Source organism: Pleurodeles waltl, chromosome 3_1, assembly GCF_031143425.1.
Source record: "Pleurodeles waltl isolate 20211129_DDA chromosome 3_1, aPleWal1.hap1.20221129, whole genome shotgun sequence".
Taxonomy (NCBI): Eukaryota; Metazoa; Chordata; class Amphibia; order Caudata; family Salamandridae; genus Pleurodeles; species Pleurodeles waltl.
Genome location: NC_090440.1, coordinates 352702544 through 352725253, shown reverse-complemented (window position 1 = coordinate 352725253; position 22710 = coordinate 352702544). Strand labels below are relative to the sequence as shown.

Genomic DNA, 22710 nt, shown 5'->3' with positions numbered 1-22710 from the left:
AAAAACATATGGGTCTTATTCTAAAAATAGAATAATTTAAACATTTGCTGGGCTGAAATCCTCATCTTCCCAACTTTCAGGAACAAGTATAGTTGTATCAAATAAACACCCTTTTTGCATTTTGCTAAAAGGAAGTACATTTTTCCTTATTTTTGTAGTTTCAACTTACTTGCAGGTGGCGGTGGAACAAGTGTGAAACCCATTGATGATGGCAAAAAGCTATACATTTCTAAAAAGTAAACAACATTCTGAAATCTGCAACTGGTCATTTGTGAAGATCCTCAAGGTTCTCCCAAAGAACCTAATTGTTGAAACTTTTTCATGTGACATTTTTTGTCACATGGCTGATTTATAAAAGCAATATGCTGTTAGATCCAATAAAAGTATAAGGTTTTTAGGTGCCCCAAAAACACCTGTTGCCCCAGCCAACAAATTAACTGCATCTTATAATGACATTCCATTGTGTAGAGACAAAACAGTAATTCATATGGTAAAATAAAATGACTGAAAAATTAGTATGAAGGAAACCTATATATTACTGAGATGTACACAAAATAATAAACTTATGAACAGGTGGGCATTTTTGCACCTCTGAATTTGTGGCTATGCATACTATTATGTGTTTCAGAGGACTTTTTGCAAAATGTCTTCTTACTTACACACTGGCTTACATTTGAAAGCAACAAAAGCAGAGAAATCTAATTGGTAATAACACATGTTCTACTAGTCTATGTTCCCACGTGTCTTTTGGAAAAACAGTACTGGACTTGTCTGCATGGACCTAATACTCAGGCCAGGAAATGTCCTGAAACTCAACATGGACGGATCACATTTTCCACACAAAATTGACCCTTTTTTTGTTGCAATGAGTTAACTGTGGGTTTTGGGCCTCGGCTCTGTTGACACCTAGGGAAAACTACCAAATCCATACTATTCTGAAATATAGACAATCGGGGAGGTGTAGGGTGGTGTGACTTGTGTAGATCTCATTACATTTATTTTTGCCCCTGAGCTATGACATGTGGAATGACGCAGCAACACTGCATCAAGTCACAGGGTGCTTTGTGATATCCATATTTACTGGGTCCTGTATTATTGCACCAAATTCCTTTGTGGTTCATAATACGCCCCTACATGATTTGAATAGAGGGTCATGAAATGTTTATATACTCATAGCCCCAAAAACGCCACAAGGTGGCAATGACATGATTTCTTCAAGTTTCATTTGCTAAGCCATGCTGCCAGCTAATTACCTAACAAAGCTGACTCTCTTCTACACTGGTTTCTAGAGCATACGAGTTTTTTTCAGTTAGACTTACAAAATACATTCCTTCTCAAAAAAGTTTAAATCTTTCTTTCTCTGAGGTTAGTGTCCTACGTTCAGAAGAAAAGTGCACAGAGATAAAAAAAAGTGTTCGTTGTCAAGCTATTGAGTTACAATTGCTGCTTGGTTCACTCAAAGTGGTGGTGTGAACCTTGCAAAGCTGTCCTACTAAGCCGCAGGACATGTTACAAATCCATGTCTAAAAACAATAGTTTCTGGAAGTTTCGGATCATTCACTTTTTAGTCATTTGGTTGCTGTCTTAAAAACAAGCTGTCTATTTTTACTGCATATGTTTTGAGTCATTTTTATTTTACAAATAAACACAATTCATAACATAATTCACTTACAGGTATATGGGATTGGTGTTAGCCAAGCAAATGACATTCCTTTCCAGGGGTTCAACAGCTGCCAGAATATCTTGTTCAATTGCCATGGGAAGCACCGCATATCCACAATAATCAATATGCTCTCCTAGGAAAGAGAAAAATACATTTCAGACTGGCTAGCGTTATGCCATTTATGAAAATAAGTGATAAAAGTCTGACCACGGGCCAGAAACAAAGAAAACTATTCTAGACTTTCAATGGGGACAAACGGTCCTCCTTAAGGTACTGTTCTTAGTGCACAAAGCTTTCTGAGGATTTTATCAGTCTTGACTCAGTGATAGAATTCTAAGATACTGCTCTGCTTGCCCTCTCTGCTTCAAGTACTGTTTGTTGCTTCGTACTCCACGCTCCAGTTGAGCATGGAAGGCCGTTCCATGAGAGACTTGGTACCAAATTATGGAACAAATTAATTTCTGAAGGCGTCAGAGCCACTTACCCTTCAGAAAAGCTATAAAGACCTTTCCAATTTACTGTCTCCAGTCCTGAATCTTTCACCTACAAATCATTGATTAAAAGTGTGTTGGTCGAATTAGTTAATTAGGAGCAATAGCAGACTGTAACAACCACAATCCATTAGGCTATCACACACAAGTCCAGGATGGAAAACAGTGTCAGCAATGACCTGGAGGGAGGTGGTCACCCTATGCAGCACTTGCATCACCAACCATCAGCACCAGTCATTCTGGTTCTCTGCACTTAGCAACAAGATGCTCCTCTGGATATGGATGAGGGAACTACAGGGTAGACTTATCACCTCAGACTTTGTAGCAGGGTGGACACGGGAAAATAAAATTGCTCTGTTTATCAAGCCAGGTGAGCCAGCAGAGTAAGGGAAGGTAGGAGATTCTATTGTATGTTAATGTTATTAATGGGTTGACCGAAAATAACAACTTTAAGAGACCGCAATTAAATATTTAACAAAACCAAAGTGATCTCAGGAACCCCCCCCCCCCCAACAGACTCCATTTTATGTTACAGCTCTTCAAGAGGGACTTGCCAAGTAGAGCATGATTTTGGACAGGTTATATATATAAGCTTCTGGCAGTCACCGGTAGGTAGTTATAGTAAGGACCTACTTTACATAGAAAAAGTGTTTTTGACATGCCTATATCTTTGGCACCGTTTGATGAATCTTAACATAATTTTCCCCAAAAAAGTGTGCCAAAGAATCGTGTTGTGCAAGGGAAGTTTCGGGGTGATCCCTCAAGCGGGGGTCTGAAAAAAGTGTGGATGCCAAAAGTGCCTTTCCTATGTTAATTCCAATAGGAGTTTTGAACATGACTGCATCCAGAACTGCCAGACAGAATTGCACCAAATGTGGCAGAAAAGTAGCATTTGGTTCGCAGATTACGCCCCCCTCCTGGAGCCATACATGCCCTGGGGACCACCAGGGTCAGCTTCTACTATCTCCCGAGGTGCCCACCCTCAGGAAGTAGCTGTTTGCTTTTGTTTGGCAGGAGCTGACAGCTCCTGCCAAGCAAAAGCAAACATTCTGCTTTCAGCAAGCAGGAGCTGTCAAACTACTCCCACTTGCTAAAAGCCGAGTCTACACCTCTTACCCTGCCTGCTAACATGCCGGCAGGGAAAGTGATGAGAACATTGCTCCTGCACATAGGGACCTGCTATTTGTATTAGCTCCCTGCCTGTGGGAGCAATGCAGGCTCCTGTAGGAGAAGGGAGCTGACTGGGACCGCGGGGGCCTTGAGAATCCCCTAGCGGTCCCCATAACTGTTTAAAGGGTGGCCCAGGGGAGGTGGTGGTCCCCGAGGCCTGGAGTGGTCCATGCAGCCTCGCTTAATTGTTTTTAAAAATAGCATTGGGGAGGTGGTGACCCCTGGGGCTTGGGGGGGTCCTCATGGACCCCCCCTAATTGTTTTAACATGTAAAGCCCGGGAGGTGGTGGTCTTTGGGGTTGGGGTGGTCAATGCGCCCCCCCCCTATAATTTACAAATAGCCCCAGGTAAGCGATGGTCCCCGGGGTCGGGTGTTCTTGCGTCCCTCCCATAAATCATTTAAAAATTGCCCATCCGAGGTGGTGGTCCCCGGGCCCCCCCATACATAACTGAAAAAGAGCACTGTGGACGTAGTGGCCCCCAGGACCTGGGGGTTCCATGCAGCTCCCCCTAATAAAACATTTTAAAAGAGCCCCGTGGAGGTGGTGGACACCGGGGAGTGTTTGCACCCCTCCTAATTTACTTTTTATGTAGCCCTGGGTATGGTGGTCCCTGGAGCCAGGGGGGTCCATGCAGCCCTCCCATATATTTATTGTTGCCCGGGGCAGGTCGTGGTTCCTGAGGCCCGAAGGGGTCTGGGTGGTCCTCCATCAATTTCTATTAGGTAGCAGTGGGGAGGTGGTGGTCCCAGGGCCCCCCCTAAATATATATATTTAATGTTGCCCATTTAAGCTCCAAACCCCTTCAGCCGAGCATGATGCAGAGTTTAACTGCAGGTTGACTGCCAAGTCAGGCCCTGCTGCCAAACCCTGCCGCACATAGCCCCAGCACATTGCCAAAGGCCAACATGTGTGACACAGGTTGGATGGTTATAGGGGGTTGGACCTGTGGTCAAGCCTTGTGTGTGGCACTCGGTTGGGTGATTATAGGGGGTTGACCGTGGGGCCTGGCAGAGAACTAGAATTCGTGCCCTACAGTAACTATAACTCACGCCCTCGTCATGCGCTGCTAATTACCCCTGATATTACAGCACTCATGGCATCATTTATAACATTGTTGATGATAACACTATAGCATTTGTTGTAAAATTATCCAGAAAAAAAGTGTGCATGGCGAGAGTGCAATCTATAGTTATCTTAGGGGACGAGTTATAGTTACTTGAAATAGCTATAGCTATAACAGCTGAATTTCTATGTTTTTTTATGTTTAAAGTGTGCGCCTAACTATAACATCCCTGTAACCTTTGGTGTTTTGAGTGAATTTTCAAGTTTTTTTAAAATTTATATTCTAACTATAACGTCCCTATAACCTTTGTTTTTTCAGTGAAATAAAAAAAAAATATATATATAAATATATATATATATATATATACATACACATACATATATGTGTGTATACATATGTGTGCCTTATACAAATTTAAGATGTGATAACTGGATTAATTTAACTTCATTTACTAAAACTAATTGAATTACTGAACACAAAGCACTGACATTTGGTGTTAAAAGGAAGAGAGAAGGATTCAATTCTGACATTTATTGCTTGATTAACATATTTTGATGGCTTGGCTCATGCTGTGGTTCTTGGAGCTAAAGCCAGGCCCATAGTTCGGCTCTGCCCAAGGCTTTCCATGTCCCCCTCAAGAAATGTACTCCCTTATTCCAACTCTGGCGGTCGGTGATAAAGCGGCGCTAATACTGCCAACAGGCTAGCGGTAAAAGAAATGGAATTATGACCACGACGGAAACCGCTCATACAGACAGCCACTTCAACACACTGACCACAACGGTGGTAGCAACAAGCACCACGGGGTAACCGCCAACAGCCAGGCGGAAGACAATGTACCGCCCACACTATAACAATAGGCCTATCCGCCACCTTTTACGGGGCGGTACTAACAACATCAAAAGCACAGCGGAAACAGTGCACAGAAGGGAAACGGCTCACCCCTGGAGACTTAAGGAAGAACCACGCCACCATGGAGCCCGAGTTGCAGGTGTTCCCCATGCTCGTCTATCTCCTTCTTCACCATAAATACCAACGCCGGAGAAGACGACCATGGTGAGTACTGCTACCCAGCACACATAGGAGGGGGAAGAAAAAAGAGAGTGACACACACACACACAACATCCCCACCCCCAACACCATACACACAAACAGATGCAGTAACATTACATATTCACCCCGTACCCCTCAGGAAGAATGCAAGGACAAAAGGAATTGATTAAAGTGAGTGTAATAAGATAAAATACTAGAAATACGTCCTTCAAAATCAAAACAGTATATACATATATACAAATGGAGGGACACTGCCCAGTCCATAATGTCCATGGGCCACAGGGCCATATCACATAGGCCAAGCCCCACTTGACTCCTGCCACAACACGGAGAGAACACTGCAGGGACATCAGGTTGAAAATACACAGGCACCTCAGGGGGTCGAGGAATAGGGGGGCACCTCAACCGGAAGATGGAACACCACCACTGCTCCTGGAGGGGGCAACATTACCTGTGCGATGCTCAGGGGAGTGCAAAGCCACAGTCTCTCAAGTGGGTGGTCTGCCCACTGCTTGGTCCTGTGGAGTGCTACGCCACAGTCTCTCAAGTGGGTGGTTTGCCCACTGCTTGGTCCTGGGGAGTGCAAGGCCACAGTCTCTCAAGTGGGTGGTCGGCCCACTGCTTGGTCCTGGGGAGTGCAAGGCCACAGTCTCTCAAGTGGATGGCTTCTCCACTGGTTCTGGAGGGGGCTTTGTGCCCAGTGTGCTTCATCCCGGCAAGAATGGGGTGAGTGGATGCCTTCTTCCACTGGTTCTGCAGGGGGCTTTGTACCCTATGATGCAGATCTTCGGGAGTACAAGGTCACAGTCTCTTACCTGGGTGTCACACCCACAGGAGTTGCCTGGGCCAGGACGCAGTACAGTCCATGGAAGCAGGACTACACACTGCCCGCCGGAGATGACGGCTGCTCAATGATGGCAGTGGCTGGGCTGGTGTTGGGGATGCCAGTGGTGGGGGAAGGCTCCAGCCCATCCCCTGCAGCCTCGGACGGCTGCCCACTGGGGCTGCTGCTGCTGGCACTGCTGCAGGCAGTGATGGTGGTGGCTGTGCTGGTGACTGGAATGCCCATGACGGGGGGAGGCTCCTGCCCGTCCCCTGCAACCTCGGACGGCTGAACAGCCATGGTTGGTGGTGTGGGCTCTGATTCAGTCCCTGCACCAGGCCTGCTGACCTTCCTGCCTGCAGGGGCAGGCCCATCGCCCTTCCCAGCTTGTGGTGCCTCCTTGCCCTTCACAGCTTGTGGTGCCTCCTTGCCCTTGCCCTTTACAGCTGGTGATGCCTCCTTGTCCTTCACTTTGGCAGCTGGTGCAGGCACTTTGTCAGTGGTTATGCCTGGTTCCCTGGAACCTCTCCCACCTGTAGTAGCTGCTGACACTACTGTGGCCATGGACTGGGTGGCTGAGGTGCTAGCCTGGGTTCTGACCACCCTGGGCTGATGTGAAGGATGGGGGGAGGGATAGGGAAGAGATCAATGGCGGAGAGGAAAAGCTTCTTAGGGACACTGGGGTGGGAAGAGTGTGAAGGTCTGGGAGTAGAGGAAGAGGGAGTGGTTGTAGGAGGTGTCAGTCTGCTGTGTTTGGGTGCAGGTGCATGGGCTGGATGCTGTTGTGAAGTGGATGGCTGTTGGGTGTCTGAGTGCTTGCGTTTGTGTACTCTGGGAGGAGGGGGCACAGACACAGTGGGAGAGGACACAGGGGACATGTGCATGGATGTGGGGGTCATGACTGCCAGTGAGGGGTGTGTAGTGATAGGCGTGATGGTGATGGAGGTAGTGGATGAGGGTGTAGTACATGCAGGTGTGAGTGGAGACGCTACTGGGAGGGTGGTGGACGACGAGGAGGGGGGCACAGTGGAGGCAGTGGATGTTGGTGTGTCTGATTATGGATGGTGTTTGTGTGAGTGCCTGTGGGATGATGTGTGGTGCTTGTGTTTGCCTGAGCCACTCCTGTGTGTTGTCTTGGGTGCATGCTGGTCTGAATGTGTGCTTGGGATAGGTTTGAGTTCAGGGGAATGGGACTGGGTAGAGGAAGTTGAAGGGGGGAGGCTAGAGACAGGGACAATGGCTGCCATCAGGGAGGAGGCCAGAGCCTGGATGGAACTCTGTTGGGCCACCATGCCAGAGTGAATGCACTCCAGGAATGCATTTGTTTGTTGCAAATGGCCTGCCAGCCCCTGGATTGCATTCACTATGGTTGACTGCCCAACAGAGATGGATCACAGGAGGTTAATAGCCTCCTCACTGAGGGCAGCAGGGCTCACAGGGGCAGGGCCTCAGGTGCCTGGGGCGAAGGAGATGCCCACCCTCCTGCGTGAGCGGGCACGGGAAACTCGCTGAGGGGCTGCTGGGAGAGCGGTGTTGGTACGGGGGTGGCGGCTGTACCTGTAGTTGGGGTGGGCACAGAGGTGTCTGCCACCAGCAGGGAGCTTCTATTGGAGGAATTATCACTGTCAGAACTGTCCCCTCCTGTCTCCGCCGTGGTGCTCCCCTCGCCCTCCATCCCACTGGTGCCCTCACCATCGGTGGATTCGGCCTCCTGGGCCATGTGGGATGCAGCTCCCTCGGTCGCCGGTGCCTCTGCTCCTCCACCAGATGATGCTAATGCACACAAGGACAGGGTGACAAAACAAAAAGAGGGGGAGACAAAGGATACACTTGGCCAATGGCTGCCCCAACACCACCGTTCGCGTACACAGCACACTCACACAGGGAACAGGCCTACGCACTATGCAATGCACAGAAGGGAAACAACTCACCCCTGGGGACTTAAGGAAGAACCAAGCGACCATGGAGCCTGAGTTGCAGGTGTTCCCCATGCTCGTCTATCTCCTTCTTCACCATGAATACCAACGCAGGCGAAGACGACCACGGTGAGTACTGCTACCTAGCACACATGGGAGGGGGAAGAAAAAAGAGAGTGACATCCACACACACAACATCCCCACCCCCAACACCATACACACAAACAGATTTAGTAACATTACATATCCACCCCGTACCCATAAGGAAGAATGCAAGGACAAAAGGAATTGATTAAATTGAGTGTAATAAGATAAAATACTAGAAATACGTCCTTCAAAATCAAAACAGTATATACATATATACAAATGGAGGGACACTGCCCAGTCCATAATGTCTGTGGGTCACAGGGCCACATCACATAGGCCAAGCCCCACTTGACTCCTGCCACAACACGGAGAGAACACTGCAGGGGCATCAGGTTGAAAATGCACAGGCACCTCAGGGGGACGAGGAATAGGGGGGCACCTCAACCGGAAGATGGAACACCACCACTGCTCCTGGAGGGGGCAACATTCCCTGTGCGATGCTCAGGGGAGTGCAAAGCCACAGTCTCTCAAGTGGGTGGTCTGCCCACTGCTTGGTCCTGGGGAGTGCAAGGCCATAGTCTCTGAAGTGGGTGGTCTGCCCACTGCTTGGTCCTGGGGAGTGCAACGTCACAGTCTCTCAAGTGGGTGGTTTGCCCACTGCTTGGTCCTGGGGAGTGCAAGGCCACAGTCTCTCAAGTGGGTGGTCTGCCCACTGCTTGGTCCTGGGGAGTGCAAGGCCACAGTCTCTCAAGTGGATGGCTTCTCCACTGGTTCTGGAGGGGGCTTTGTGCCCAGTGTGCTTAATCCTGGCAAGGAGGGGGTTAGTGGATGCCTTCTTCCTCTGGTTCTGGAGGGAGTTTTGTACCCAGTGTGCTTCATCCTTGCAAGAAGGGGGTGAGTGGATGCCTTCTTCCACTGGTTCTGGAGGGTGCTTCGTACCCTATGATGCAGATCTTGGGGAGTACAAGGTCACAGTCTCTCACCTGGGTGTCACACCCACAGGAGTTGCCTGGGCCAGGACGCACTACAGTCCATGGAGGCAGGACTACACACTGCCCGCCGGAGGTGCGGCTGCTCAGTGATGGCAGTGGCTTGGCTGGTGTTGGGGATGCCAGTGGTGGGGGGAGGCTCCTGCCCATCCCCTGCAGCCTTGGCCGTCTACCCACTGGGGCTGCTGCTGCTGGCACTGCTGCAGGCAGTGACGCTGGTGGCGGTGCCGGTGTTGGGAATGCCCGTGGTTTGGGGAGGCTCCTGCCCGTCCCCTGCAGCCTCGGACGGCTGCCCACTGGGGCTGCTGCTGCTGGCACTGCTGCAGGCAGTGATGCTGGTGGCGGTGCTGGTGACGGGAATGCCCGTGGTGGGGGGAGGCTCCTGCCCGTCCCCTGCAGCCTTGAACGGCTGCACACTGGGGTTGCTGCTGCTGGCTCTGGCGCAGGCAGTGATGCTGGTGGCAGTGCTGGTGTCTGGAATGCCCATGGAGGTGGGAGGCTCCTGCCCGTCCCCTGCAACCTTGGACGGCTGAACAGCCATGGTTGGTGGTGTGGGCTCTGATTCAGTCCCTGCACCAGGCCTGCTGACCTTACTGCCTGCAGGGGCAGGCCCCTCGCCCTTCCCAGCTTGTGGTGCCTCCTTGCCCTTGCCCTTCACAGTCTGTGGTGCCTCCTTGCCCTTGCCCTTTACAGCTGGTGATGCCTCCTTGTCCTTCACTTTGGCAGCAACTGAGCCCTGATGTCTTGCTGACCGAACAGATGTCCAATTGACGAAGACTAATGCAGCTGGCTGAATCATACTGAGGCAAGGTATAAAAGAATGTTACTGATTGCATGTCAATTTCCTTTTGTTTTTTAGGTACCAACCACTAATTTTGATAGAGCAATAGTTAGATGTTTTTCTAAATTTGTGTTGACTAAATTGTTTTGCATGAAGCCCAACATGCCATTCTAATCAGAAGATTAGTTAGGAGACTCTCTGAAGATGCTTGCTAAATATTAACAACAGTCGATGTCTTTTCTTTGCTGAATCCAAATGTATGCTTTTTCTATTGTGCAGTTATTCTTGCTATTGATTTGTACTGTAACTCTGGAATGTGTAGCGATCCACGCATTGATCATATTGAGATTCTTTAGAAGATTCGGTCAACCAGTATTGTTTCTGTATGTGTATCATTTGATTTTGAGACTAAGTTATGTGATATTAGCATTGTTAATATACGGAAATAAACATTCTAACTTTTACATAAAGGCGTGGTTATTTATGGTCAAAGGAGTCATGGTGCGTGGAAATTACTGGCTCTCGAGATTATTGATGTGATTGATTAGAATTGCTACTGATTAAGTCTTATGATGGGAACTACTCTAAGCGCAGTCAAAATGTCAACCGAACCTTTAATTCGTCCCCCTATAAATCAATGAGAAGAAACCAAATAAGGTCAGACGCGCTAACAGCGGCACAAAAGAAGTCCACAAAAGGGCCATATAACGTGACACTAGAGTCTGAGCAGAAAAGCGATTTCAACAGTAATACTGAGCTAAATATGCTATACAGACTATTGTATATCAGATAACAATTTGGGATCCAGTGCACAAAATTATCTCACATCAGGGGGGAGGTCATCTCATCTCCGGGATCATTTTTTCAAGGAGTTCAAGCTCAAATAACTATATCTCTATTTTCATAGTAAGCACTTTACATGGGACTTAGACACTCGCACTCTACATAATAAAGCATGAAGACTGGAGCACAGAAAATGGCCTGATGGAGGACTTAATAGAGACCACTTTTTTATAACTCTATTTTATTGCGTTTGTAATATAAAACAACACAAAGACAAAAACAGAGCAGTGCATATCATTGCGAGATATCACAATATCTGTTGATCCCCTGAACGGAGGGAGATGACATAGACAAAAACATGGAGCATATTCAATCATTGCAATAGTAGATACCCTCACCTCCCCTACCCACGGACCTCCCATGTAACTAATTTGTTCAGATACAATGGTTACCAGCGTTACAATATCACCATGGTTGGTTGTCACCCTTTATGGACAGCATAACATTCCATTGTCAACAATCATCATCAGTGCTCCAATCATAGCTGGACTCCTCTACCCCAGTGAAGCATTCTAACAGTGTACTCCAAGCTGTTATGTCCGTCAGTGCCCCCTCCTCCCTACGTGTCATCCTTGTGTATTGCTCTTCAGCAACACCCCATTCCAGTACATAACGGATCCATCTAGGAAAGGATGGGATGCGTGTACTCATCTAGCCTATAGCTACCCTATGCTTAGCCAGCACCAGAGCGAGACTGTGCAAATCAATATGGGACGTGCCTACCCCGTGGTCTCCGCAGTACACCTAATAGACAAGTCAAAGGCGTTGCTTCGAGCCCTAAACCGGTGACCCCGTCTATCTTTCGAACCACCACCCACCAAAATTGCTGCACCTCCCTACAGGACCAAGTTAAGTGGAGAAAGGAGGCAGCTATCTCCCCACATCTAGAACACCCGGTCTCTCTTGTCGGGTCAATTTTGTTAAGACGAGCAGGCGTAAGATATACACGATGAACAAAATTAAAATGCAACAGCTTAAATCTGTTGTTACAAGAAATCGTGCGCACCAGAGACAGCGTCATATCCCAGTCCACATCCTCTAGGGGATCCTCCAGATCTTGATCCCAGGCCCTGCACGCTGCACACTCCACCCCGGCACGTTCCCCATGCAGAGCTTTATAGAACAGGTTAACCAAGTGGGAATCCTCTCCCCAATTTATCAGCCCATTCAACACCTTTGGTGTCAGGGGGCACCGGGAATCCAGACTAGACCAGACTTCTCGAGCCACACTCTCAATCTTGGCATACTGCAAGAACTGACCATCACTCAATCCAAACGTATTTCGCACCTCCTGAAAGGAGATAAACTCTCCATTGGGGTATAAATCCCCCGTCACCCTGCAGCCTTCAGATACCACTTTTAAGTAATGAGAGTAATGGGAGGCATGGGAAGGCTGTTCATATACCCCAACCAGCTCCAAAAGAAAGTAAGACACGAGCAACAAAAAATAGTATCCTGCTTTGCTCTTTCTCTGAGAATGCAGATACTAGATGAAAGCTTTAAATAAAATGTTGTTCCTTGTCTTATGCATGCACATGGCAAGAAGCAGCTAAGGCCCAGCACTGCCAATGGTTTCCTCCACTTACCTGCTCCGGGAGGGGTGATTAATTAACTCGTGCAGACCAGACGGGTGTCCACTACTCATTACACGCCGTGCTGGTCCCTTGTGCCTTTTGCTCAACTGATCTCCGTGATGTTGCCCATGACAAACTTACGCAGCGGTTACTTAGGAGTTAAGGTGCAGAAGTTAAGTGCAGTTCAGCCTGTGCAGCACTGCAATGCAAAGTGGTCCAACTGTAGTTGGTGGTGGGCGATGAGCACACTGACAAAGGTCAAATTACAGCCAGCTATTTTCAGGCAGTAAGGTGGCCTAAAGGTATACTCACACTTTCAGTTTGCTCTTCATGTGCCGCCGCCTTACGGAAAACTTCGTCTTGCACCTTAACTGTCTAAGCCTAGCTCAGCCCCAATTATCCAATCGGAATGACTAAAATTAATTAATGATGTTGGTCTACATGACAGGCAGCCGTGCTCACATTACTAACATGATCACATTGATCATGCGTGGGCCTCAGTGGACCAGTCTGTGAAAACATACCAGCAGCCACCCAAAGTACAGGTACATTTCTTTTTTTAAATAATTATTAGGCCAACTGCAGATGGAAGAAAAATGTTATAGCCCCGGCCCTGTGAAAAAATTGCTGGTGCTGAGCACCGAAAACCAGCACAAATTAGGCAATGGGGTTGTGTAATATAAATAAAAGGAGAGGGCGGAGGACTCTCAATATATGAAAGAGGCAATATAGGGGATGCCCAGATCAAGAAGGTTCGTACTTTAAGAACAGGTCATGTGGGCAACACAAACATGAGCAGCATGGCCCATAAAGTACATTTCACTGATTTCGCATCCTGGGTGTATTTTTTTTAAATGTGATTTTTATCTTATACAGCTGTCTCTGAAGATGTATTTAAGCAATTCTGTATTTACATGGCAGAGGAAACCTTGTTAAAACAATGTAGAGTACAGTACAACTCATTTGAGTAACTGCCACACCATCCCGCAGGTTGATTTGCCAAGATGTCTTGTATGTTCAAACTGTTGGTGTACTGTGAATGGGACGGGAAGGCAACCGGTGGTACATGTTTTTATATTGCTATCTTATGCAGCTTTTATTGAAAATTCAATAAAAAGTGATATATATATATATATATATACATATATATATATATACATATATATATATATACATATATGTCCTACTGGCAGTCGCCAGTTGGTAGCTATAGTCAGGACCTAGTTTCCATAGGAAAAGTGGTTTTTGTTTTGCCAATAACTTTGGCGCCATACATAGGGATTTTAGACATGACTACAGCCCGAACCACTGGACGGAATTACATCATATTTGGAAGGAAGGTAGCTTTTTGTCCAGAAAGTGTGATTTTTGTTATTTGGTGTAAATCCGTTCAGTAGTTTTTGAGATATTAAATGAAAAATAAAGGTACATATCTGGGAGGAGTCTAACCACAGATCTCATGGTGAAATCTGATTGGCTGTCAGTACTTCAGCTAAGACGTTCTGGCAGCCATCTTGGGATCAATATACATGATAGCACCCCACTAAAATGCATTTTAGTGAATAGCAGGTTTTGAGGGTCACAAAAAGGAGAACATATAAAGAGTAATAAAAGATTTTAGTTACAATATAAATCATTTGTTGATGGTACTGAGTACAAACGTATATACATATTTACAAATGTTAGGACACTGCCCAGTCCTTAGTGTCTGTGGGCCACAGGGCCACAACACATAGGGCAAGGCCCCACCTCACTCTTGCAACAACACGGAGAGAACACTGTAGGGGCATCAGGTCGAAAATACACAGGCACCTCAGGGGGACAGGGAATGGGGGGCACCGCAGCCGGAAGATGGTACAACACCACTGGTCCTGGAGGGGGCAACATGCCCTGTGCAATGTCCTGGGGAGTGCAAGGCCACAGTCTCTCAAGTGGGTGGGTTGCCCACTGCTTGGTCCTGGGGAGTGCAAGGCCACAGTCTCTCAAGTGGGTAGGTTGCCCACTGACTTGTGCTGGGGAGTGCAATGCCACAGTCCCTCAAGTGGATGGCTTCTTCCACTGGTTCTGGAGGGGGCATTGTGCCCAGGGTGCTTCATCCTGGGAAGGATGGGGTGAGTGGATGGCTTTTTCCACTGGTTCTGGAGGGGGCATTGTGCCCAGTGTGCTTCATCCTGGGAAGGATGGGGTGAGTGGATGGCTTTTTCCACTGGTTCTGGAGGGGGCATTGTGCCCAGTGTGCTTCATCCTGGGAAGGATGGGGTGAGTGGATGGCTTCTTCCACTGGTTCTGGAGGGGGCATTGTGCCCTGTGATGCAGATCTTGGGGAATGCAAGGTCTCACCAGGGTGTCAGACCCACAGGATTTGCAGGACTATGGCCGCACAACAGCCCATAGATGCAGGACTACACACTGTGTGCCGGCGGTGACGGCTGCTCAGTGGTGGCAGTGACGGTGCTGGTGTTGGTGCTGGCAGTGGTGGGGGGAAGCACCAGCCCTGCCCCTTTCCCCTGCAGCCTTGGACGGCTGCCCACTGGGGCTCCTGGAGCTGACAGTGGTGCTGGTGGCGGTGCTGGCAGTGGTGGGGGGAGGCTCCAGCCCTTCCCCTGCAGCCTCGGACGGCTGCCCACTGGGGCTGCTGCTGCTCGCAGTGGTGCTGGTGGAGGTGCTGGTGTCCGTGCTGGCAGTGGTGGAGTGAGGCTCTAGCCCTTCGCTTGCAGCCTCGGACGGCTGAACCACCATGGTTGGTGGTAGGGGCTCCGAATGAGTCCCAGCACCATGCCTCCTGTCCCTTCTGCCTGCTGATGCAGGTCCCTTGCCCTTCCTGTCAGCAGCCAGGGATTGCCCCTTGCCCTTCCCTGTCGCAGCTGGTGGTGCCTCCTTGCCCTTCCTAGATGCTGCTGGTGGTGCCTCCTTGCCCTTCCCTGTCACATCTGGTGGTACCTCCTTGCCCTTCCTAGATGCTGCTGGTGGTGTCTCCTTGCCCTTCCTTGAAGCTTCTGGGGCAGGCACCCTTTCAGTGTGGATGCCTGATGCCCGGGATCCTCTCCCACCTGCAGTAGCTGTCGACACTACTGTGGCTGTGGCCTCGGTGGCTGAGGTGGCCCGACGTTAAGGACGTGGGGGGGGGGGGGGTTGTTAGGAAAGAGGTCAAGGGTGGAGAGGAAAAGCTTCTTAGGGACATTGGGGTGGGAAGAGGGGGAAGGTTTGGGAGTGGAGGAAGAGGAAGTGGTTGTGGGAGGTGTCTGTCTGCTGATTTTGGGTGCACGTGCATGGGCTGGATACGGATGGCTGTTGGTGTTTGAGTGCTTACATTCGTGTACTTTGGGAGGAGGGGGCCAAGACACAGTGGTAGAGGACACAGGGGACGTATGCATGGATATGGGGGTGGTGACTGCCAGTGAAGGGTGTGTACTGACAGGTGTGCTGGTGATGGAGGTAGTGGATGAGGATGTAGTGCATGCAGGTGTGAGTGTAGACACTACTGGGAGGGAGGTGGATGACGAGGAGGAGGGGGACACAGTGGAAGCAGTGGACGTCGGTATGTCTGCATCTGGATGGTGTTTGTGTGAGTGCCTGTTGGATGATGTTTGGTGCTTGTTTACTTGAACCACTCTTGGGTGTTGTCCTGGGTACATGCTTGTCTGCCTGTGTGATTGGGATAGGTTGGGGTTGAGGGGGAATGGGATTGGGTACAGGAAGTTGGAGGGGAGGCTAGAAACAGGGACAATGGCTGCAATAAGGGAGGAGGCCAGAGCCTGGATTGACCTGTTGGGCCGCCATGCCAGAGTGAATGCCCTCCAGGAATGCATTTGTTTGTTGCAAATGGGCTGCCAGCCCCTGGATGGCATTCACAATGGTTGACTACCCAACAGAGAAGGATCGCAGGAGGTCAATAGCCTCCTCACTCAGGACAGCAGGGCTAACTGGGGCAGGGCATGAGGTGCCTGGGGCGAAGGAGATGCCCACCATCCTGGGTGAGCGGGCATGGGAAACACGCTGAGGGGCTGCTGGGAGGGCGGTGCTGGTACGGGGTGGCGGCTGTACCTGAAGTTGCGGTGGGCACAGAGGTGTCCGCCACCACCAGGGAGCTCCCATCGGAGGAGATATCACTCTCAGAACTGTCCCTTCCAGTCTCCGCTGTGGTGCTCCCCTCGCCCTCCGTCCCACTGATGCCCTCACCGTCGGTGGATTCGGCCTCCTGGGCCCTGTAGGATGCAGCTCTCCCCATCGCCGGTGCCTCTGCTCCTCCGCCAGATGATGCTAATGCACATAAAGACAGGTGACAAAACAAAAAGGGGGGGAGAGAGACAAAGGATACACTTGGTCAACAACACCACCGTTGGTGTACACGCCACACACAACAGCCCTATGCACTAGCGGGCCAATAACTCTGTCCCCAGGACACGTCAATCAGCAGTTTGACCACCACTAAAGGGATCCCAGGCCAACCCACAAACACAGGATGATCAGAGTCCTGGGGTCAGTGGCAGTGGGCACATGGTTCAGGGGACAGAGGCACAGGACAACAGGGAAGCTGGGAGGACTGCTGTGCAACAGGGGGAGGACAGGCCCAGGGAACCGACTTTCCAGGAGGCACTCACCAAGATCCTGGGAGCATACCACCATTCCCAGGAGACGATGGGCCAGATATTGGACAAGAAGCAGGAGACCAACGGCTGCAGGAGGGACAGTACCTGGGGTCCAGGGAGGACTTGAAGGATATCAACACCAGCCTGGTCACCATTGCAGGAGTGCTGGCAGACATGGCCAACACTATGAGGGAGGAAGTGGCACAACAGCAGGTCTCTACCACTAGCCACACCGATGAACAGCCCTCCACCTCTGCTGCTGCTAGTTGACAGGAGGCCCTGCAACAGGACCAACATGCCACCAGCACCCCTCCCCCTGCACAAGGAGAACCACACTGCAAACATTTCCTGCGATCCAGGCAGAAGCCAGAGACTATTGCCAAGACCCCAACCAGGAAATAAGACTCTCCTGATTGTCACCCTTGTGTCCCACTCTGTCACCCTGTCCACCTTGAACTGCCATTGCTCCCCTTCCTATGTCCACTTGGACACTGCACCTGTGATACAAATAGACTGGACTCTATCCTGGACTTTCCTCTCTCATCACCCCAGCCCATTGCACATCCCCCTCTACATATTAGCACTGAAATAAACATCATTTGAAAAAATGCAAGTATGGAGTCTGTCAAATGATTTAACTATGTATTCGTTTAACAAGCTTTAAACACTGCAATACAACTGTACAGTAACGTATACATAGGAATGACCTGTAGTTGGCTGCAGTCAACACACCTGGAGCGATAGTGGGGCACAAATATCTGCAAATAGAGGGTACAGTAAGTGGCCATAGAAGTGGGAATATCAGCCTGCCAGTGATAATGTCAAACACAAAACTGTCAATGAAAAGTGAAGTTACAGTGTCTTACTTGTGTGTCATTGGAAGTATTGTCATATTATTGCACTTCTGTTGTCTTCATCCTCATCCTCCTCATCTTCACTGTCCACAGGGTCCACTGCTGCCACACACCCATCTCCAGCCTCATTCTCCTGCAGAAAAGGCACCTGGCGACATAAGGCAAGGTTGTGAAACATACAGCATGCCACGATGATCTGGCAGACCTTCTTGGGTGAATCCACCTGTTAGATGGAGGCATCAAAACCTGTCTTTCAGGAGGCCGAATGTCCTCTCTATGATTCTTCTTGTTCGCCCGTGTGCCTCATTGTAACATTCCTCTGCCCTTGTCCTGGGATTTCTCACAGGGGTCAGTAGCCATGAGAGGTTGGGGTAACCAGAATCACCTGCAAATATCGAGGGACAACTGTTATCCACACACTAACCCTTAGGGCCCACACCATACCCATACACCAACGTCCACCCTCCCCAGCCAGCAGCAACAGCTGCAAACCCTTAAATACAAAATGATGATAAACTATGTTTATTATAGTTTTGTATTATTAGGGGTGGGGCCAAGGACTGTGGCGAGCAGTGAGGGAAGTGCACTGCACTCCCTTCAGAGCGCATGTGTGTTTGCCGGCCGTCTCGGGCTGGCCAAACACACATGCGCAGTGTGCTCTCTCCAGCTGGGCACTGTGTTGCCAGGCAAGAGAGAAAAGGCACAGGCTACCAGTCTGCCTGGGAGCGCCCTGGCTGCTCTGAGCAGCGTCAGTATTGGCCGCAGGGCAGGATGGGACCCTTTGCCAGCAATCGACTAGAAGACGGAGGAGCAGAGCAGCGCAGCATTAAGGTAAGCTTTTTAAAAATTATTAATATTTTATTTCTCCTCCGTCCCCCCGCCACATGCCGCCCCCACCCCACCCCTTTTCACTCCCACAAGTGGCCACTGGTTGATAGACAGGAGCAAATTGGGTTTTGGGTTGACGGGGATGAAACCCTGCTCGAGCAGCAACCACTATTCTTGTAAGGTTGAAACACAAGCAAATCCCAAATTAACCTGTGCTCAATTCTTTGATAGCTTGGCACAAAAGCAGTCAATCTTAACTTAGAAGCAATGTTTAAAGTATTTATGCAACACTTCCAACGGTAATAAACTGAAAACACAAGAAAAATCCCTCAGCAATTTAGAAAAATAGGTGGTTAGAAACTTTTCTGTCCCTAAGGCTCTGGTCTGGAGGCCAGCCAACTAGCCCTTGGGGTCACTCTGGTGATCTTGGGTCCAAGATGCAGGTCTGGTCTTCAGGCGGCAAGACAGCAGAGTAGCAGAGCAATTGTTCTTCTTGCAGCAGAGAAGCACACTGCAGCCCTTCTGACACAGGCCCTGAGGTGCACTGACGAGTTTGGTCTGAAGGACCACTTTTTATGCTAGGTGTCAGCTTTGAAGTAGGAGACGTTTCTAGAGGGTTCAATCCCCAGAGGTGTTTGGAATTTCCTTCCTCTCTGACCTGGACCCAGCTTGTTTGGGAGCACAAAATACCTGTGTACTAGGTGTGAGTGTGCTGTTGCACAGCTGTTGTGAAGTCTAAGTATGGTAGCTAATAGTTCCCATATCTATTAAGTCACAGATGTCCCATTCTGCCAACAACTATTCCCCCTTTGTCTCACAGCCTGGGAGCAATACACAAAGACCAACTGCCAGCTACACTTTGTCAGGTGACCCAGGATGCAGGCTGCAGGCACCAAATAGTTGGGACAAGAAAATGCCAACTTTCTTAACATGACATTTTCAAAATTGAGACATTAATCCAACTTTGCTATTGGAAAATGGCCCTCTCTGATGGGTCACCTGAAACCTTTTGCCATCCTTCTCCTCTTTTTCTGACCTCATTTGTGTTGGCTTTAGTACTCTGGGCACTTTACCACTGCTAACCAGTCAAGTACATGTGCTCTCTTCCTTAAACATGCTAACCAGTGCTAAGGTGCATGTGCTTGCTCCCTAAAACATAGTAATAATTGGTCATACCAAATTGGCATATTTAATTTACTTTTAAGTCCCTGGTGAAATGCAATATATGTGCCCAGGACATACTAGTGGGCCCGCAGCACTGATTGTGCCACCCACATATGTAGCCCAATAGCCATGCCTCAGACCTGCCACTGCAAGGCCTGTGTGTGTAGTTCCCCTGTCACTTTGACTTGACATTTAAAAGTATATGCCAAGACTTAAACTCTCCTACTTCTACATATTTGTCAGCCCTAGGTAACCCATAGGGAAGGGTGCTATGTGAGTAAAAGGCAGGACATGTACTTATGTGTTTTACAAGTCCTGGTAGTGAAAAACTCACAAATTTGTTTCTCACTACTGTAAGGCCTGCTCCTCTCATAGGCCAGCATGAGAACTGCCGTTATATATGTTTAAGTGGTAGATTCTGATCTGAAGGAGTAGCCCTGTGATGCTTAGTATTGCCAGAATGGTAACAGAAAATCCTGCTTACTGGTAAAGTTGGACTTAATATTACTATTTTAGAAAAAACACTTTTAGAAAGTGGGCATTTCTTTGCACATACTGCCTTCTGTGTTTCCAATCCATGAACATTGACAGCTCCCCTTGTGTATTCCACCCAGACAGCCATAAACACAAGGCACTCAGTCACATATGCATTCATCTGCACAGTAAATTGAGAGGTGGAGGGGCGCATTTACACTTCAAAGGCTTGAGGCCTGCCCTCACACAAAGGACTAAAGGGATCCTGGCAGACAAGGCTGGGTTGAAAGGGGAACGTGTGCACTTCAAACCACTCTTTGAAGTTTCCCCCACTTAAAATGCATTTTTGGGTATATATACTGGGTCTGTGACCCTCCAAAATTAGACACCTCTGGATCTACAACTGGACTCTGTCAGAGGGACTGCCTGAAGTGTTTTTCTGAAAAGGACTACTGCCCTGCTTGTTGCCATGCTATCTGTTGCCCTTTGACTTTGCTAGAAGGACTCTACCTTCCCCACAAATACTCTCCAAGGGTTCGAATTGAGCTTGCCTCCAGTTCTGAAGTTTCAGGGCCACAGAGAAGAAAATCCCTGTGCGTCTGAAAGTCGTTGAACGTCTGCAGAAATCAATGCTTCGTCTGCCTCTCGGCTGAAAAATTGCTGCATCCCCTACCGGATCGATGCAGCGCCTGCTCCTTCTTACCAACACATCAAAGGTTTTCAACGCATCATCCCTGGATGTCAAAATATCACCGCATCGCAGTGAGGAACTGTTAGAAATGGGGTCTCTGGTTGGCAGTCGGTTTGCACTCTGTACAAGCCGGGATCCTCACTCTAGTCAGGGAAAGGGAGATACGCATCTAGGACAACCCCTGGTCGCCCCCTTGGTAGCTTGGCACAACCAGTCAGGCTTATCTCAGAGGCAATGTGTAAAGCATTTGTACAAACACACACGGTAACACAGTGAAAACCCCAGAAAAGGACTCAACACCAGTTTGGAAACACAGACAATATTTATCTGAGTAAAACAAGGCCAAAATGACAAAAATCCAACATACACAAGCAAAGATAGGATTTTTCAAAGATTAAACTTCAATAAAGCGTTTAGAAACACAATAGCTCCAAGTTGGGCTATCACAATGTTGTTGACGGAGTCATTCCCAACAATCCGACGCCACTCACAAGGAGGGCAGCACCGGTCATGGAGTCACACGGACCCCCAGATACAGTACTGTTGGTAAACAAGAAAACAGGCGTGTCAGGGAGGTAAGACGTTACTGGATCCTGTGCAGCATCGGTTCCTTACGGCACAGCAGGGGAGGTAATGTGGCATTGGTTCTGGATGATCCGGTGGGATCAACGAATCCGGCAGGCCAAGACGCACTGGGTGACCTCACGGGTTCACGGTCTCACCACGGGGCTACAGGCTCCATGGGGGAGTCGGGTGCCACAGACATTGGTGACACATCACTTGGGACTCACAAAGTCGCAAGACGTCAGAGGGGCTGCAGCAGCGTCGGGCCTGCAGTGTCAGTCACAGTGGTCGCACTCCAGCAGGGACCATGGAACTGGATGCAGGCTGCGTCGCTAAGTCGGGCAGCAGCGTCGCTCCTGGAGTCGTGCTCCTGGTTCTTCTTGTTTTTAGACCAGCTTTCACTTCCCAGGGCCCAGAAACTGGAATAGGCACAATTTGGCGAGTTAGGGTCCACAGCAAGAGAACACAGAGGCTGGTGGGTGAAGTATTTGATGTCCCTGAGACTCCTTAACAGGAGGCCAGCTCAGTCCAAGCCATTGGAGACACTTCACAAACAGGATACAGAGCAAAGTCCAGTCTCTGTCCTCTTTAAGGCAGAAGCAGTAACTGCAGGCCAAACCAACAAAGCACACATAGCAAAAGGGCAGTAATCCTCCCCCAGCTCTTCAGTTATTCTCCTTGGCAAGGTTCCTCTTGATCCAGAAGTGTTCTAAAAATCTGGGGTTTTGGGTCCACTACTTATACTCATTTCCGCCTATGAAGTAGGCAAACTTCAAAGGAAAGTCTCTGTTGTTCATTAGATCCTGCCTTGCCCCGGCCTGACCCCAGACACAATCCAGGGGGTTGGAGACTGCATTGCGTGAGGATAGGCACAGCCCTTTCAGGAGCAGGTGTCAGCTCCTTCCTCCCCACTCTAGCCCAGGAACATTCATCAGGGTATGCAAAAAATACCTCAGCTCCCTTTGTGTCACTGTCTAGACAGAATTCACAAACAGCCCAACTGTAAGTCTGACCTAGACGTGGATTCCACAGGCAGGCAGAGGCACAGCATGGTTAAGCAAGAAAATGCCCACTTTCTAAAAGTGAACAGT

General features: G+C 49.1%; 1 protein-coding gene across 2 annotated transcripts in view; it reads right to left on the bottom strand.

Moving 5' to 3' along the window:
* The window catches only part of GALK2 (galactokinase 2), an 849252-nt gene that overhangs the window by 629583 nt on the left and 196959 nt on the right, over positions 1-22710 (bottom strand). For both annotated transcript variants that reach the window (XM_069222509.1, XM_069222510.1), the window contains exon 3: positions 1673-1796. In XM_069222509.1, the coding sequence (XP_069078610.1) occupies positions 1673-1796 (124 nt within the window). The remainder of the gene's footprint in view (positions 1-1672; positions 1797-22710) is intronic.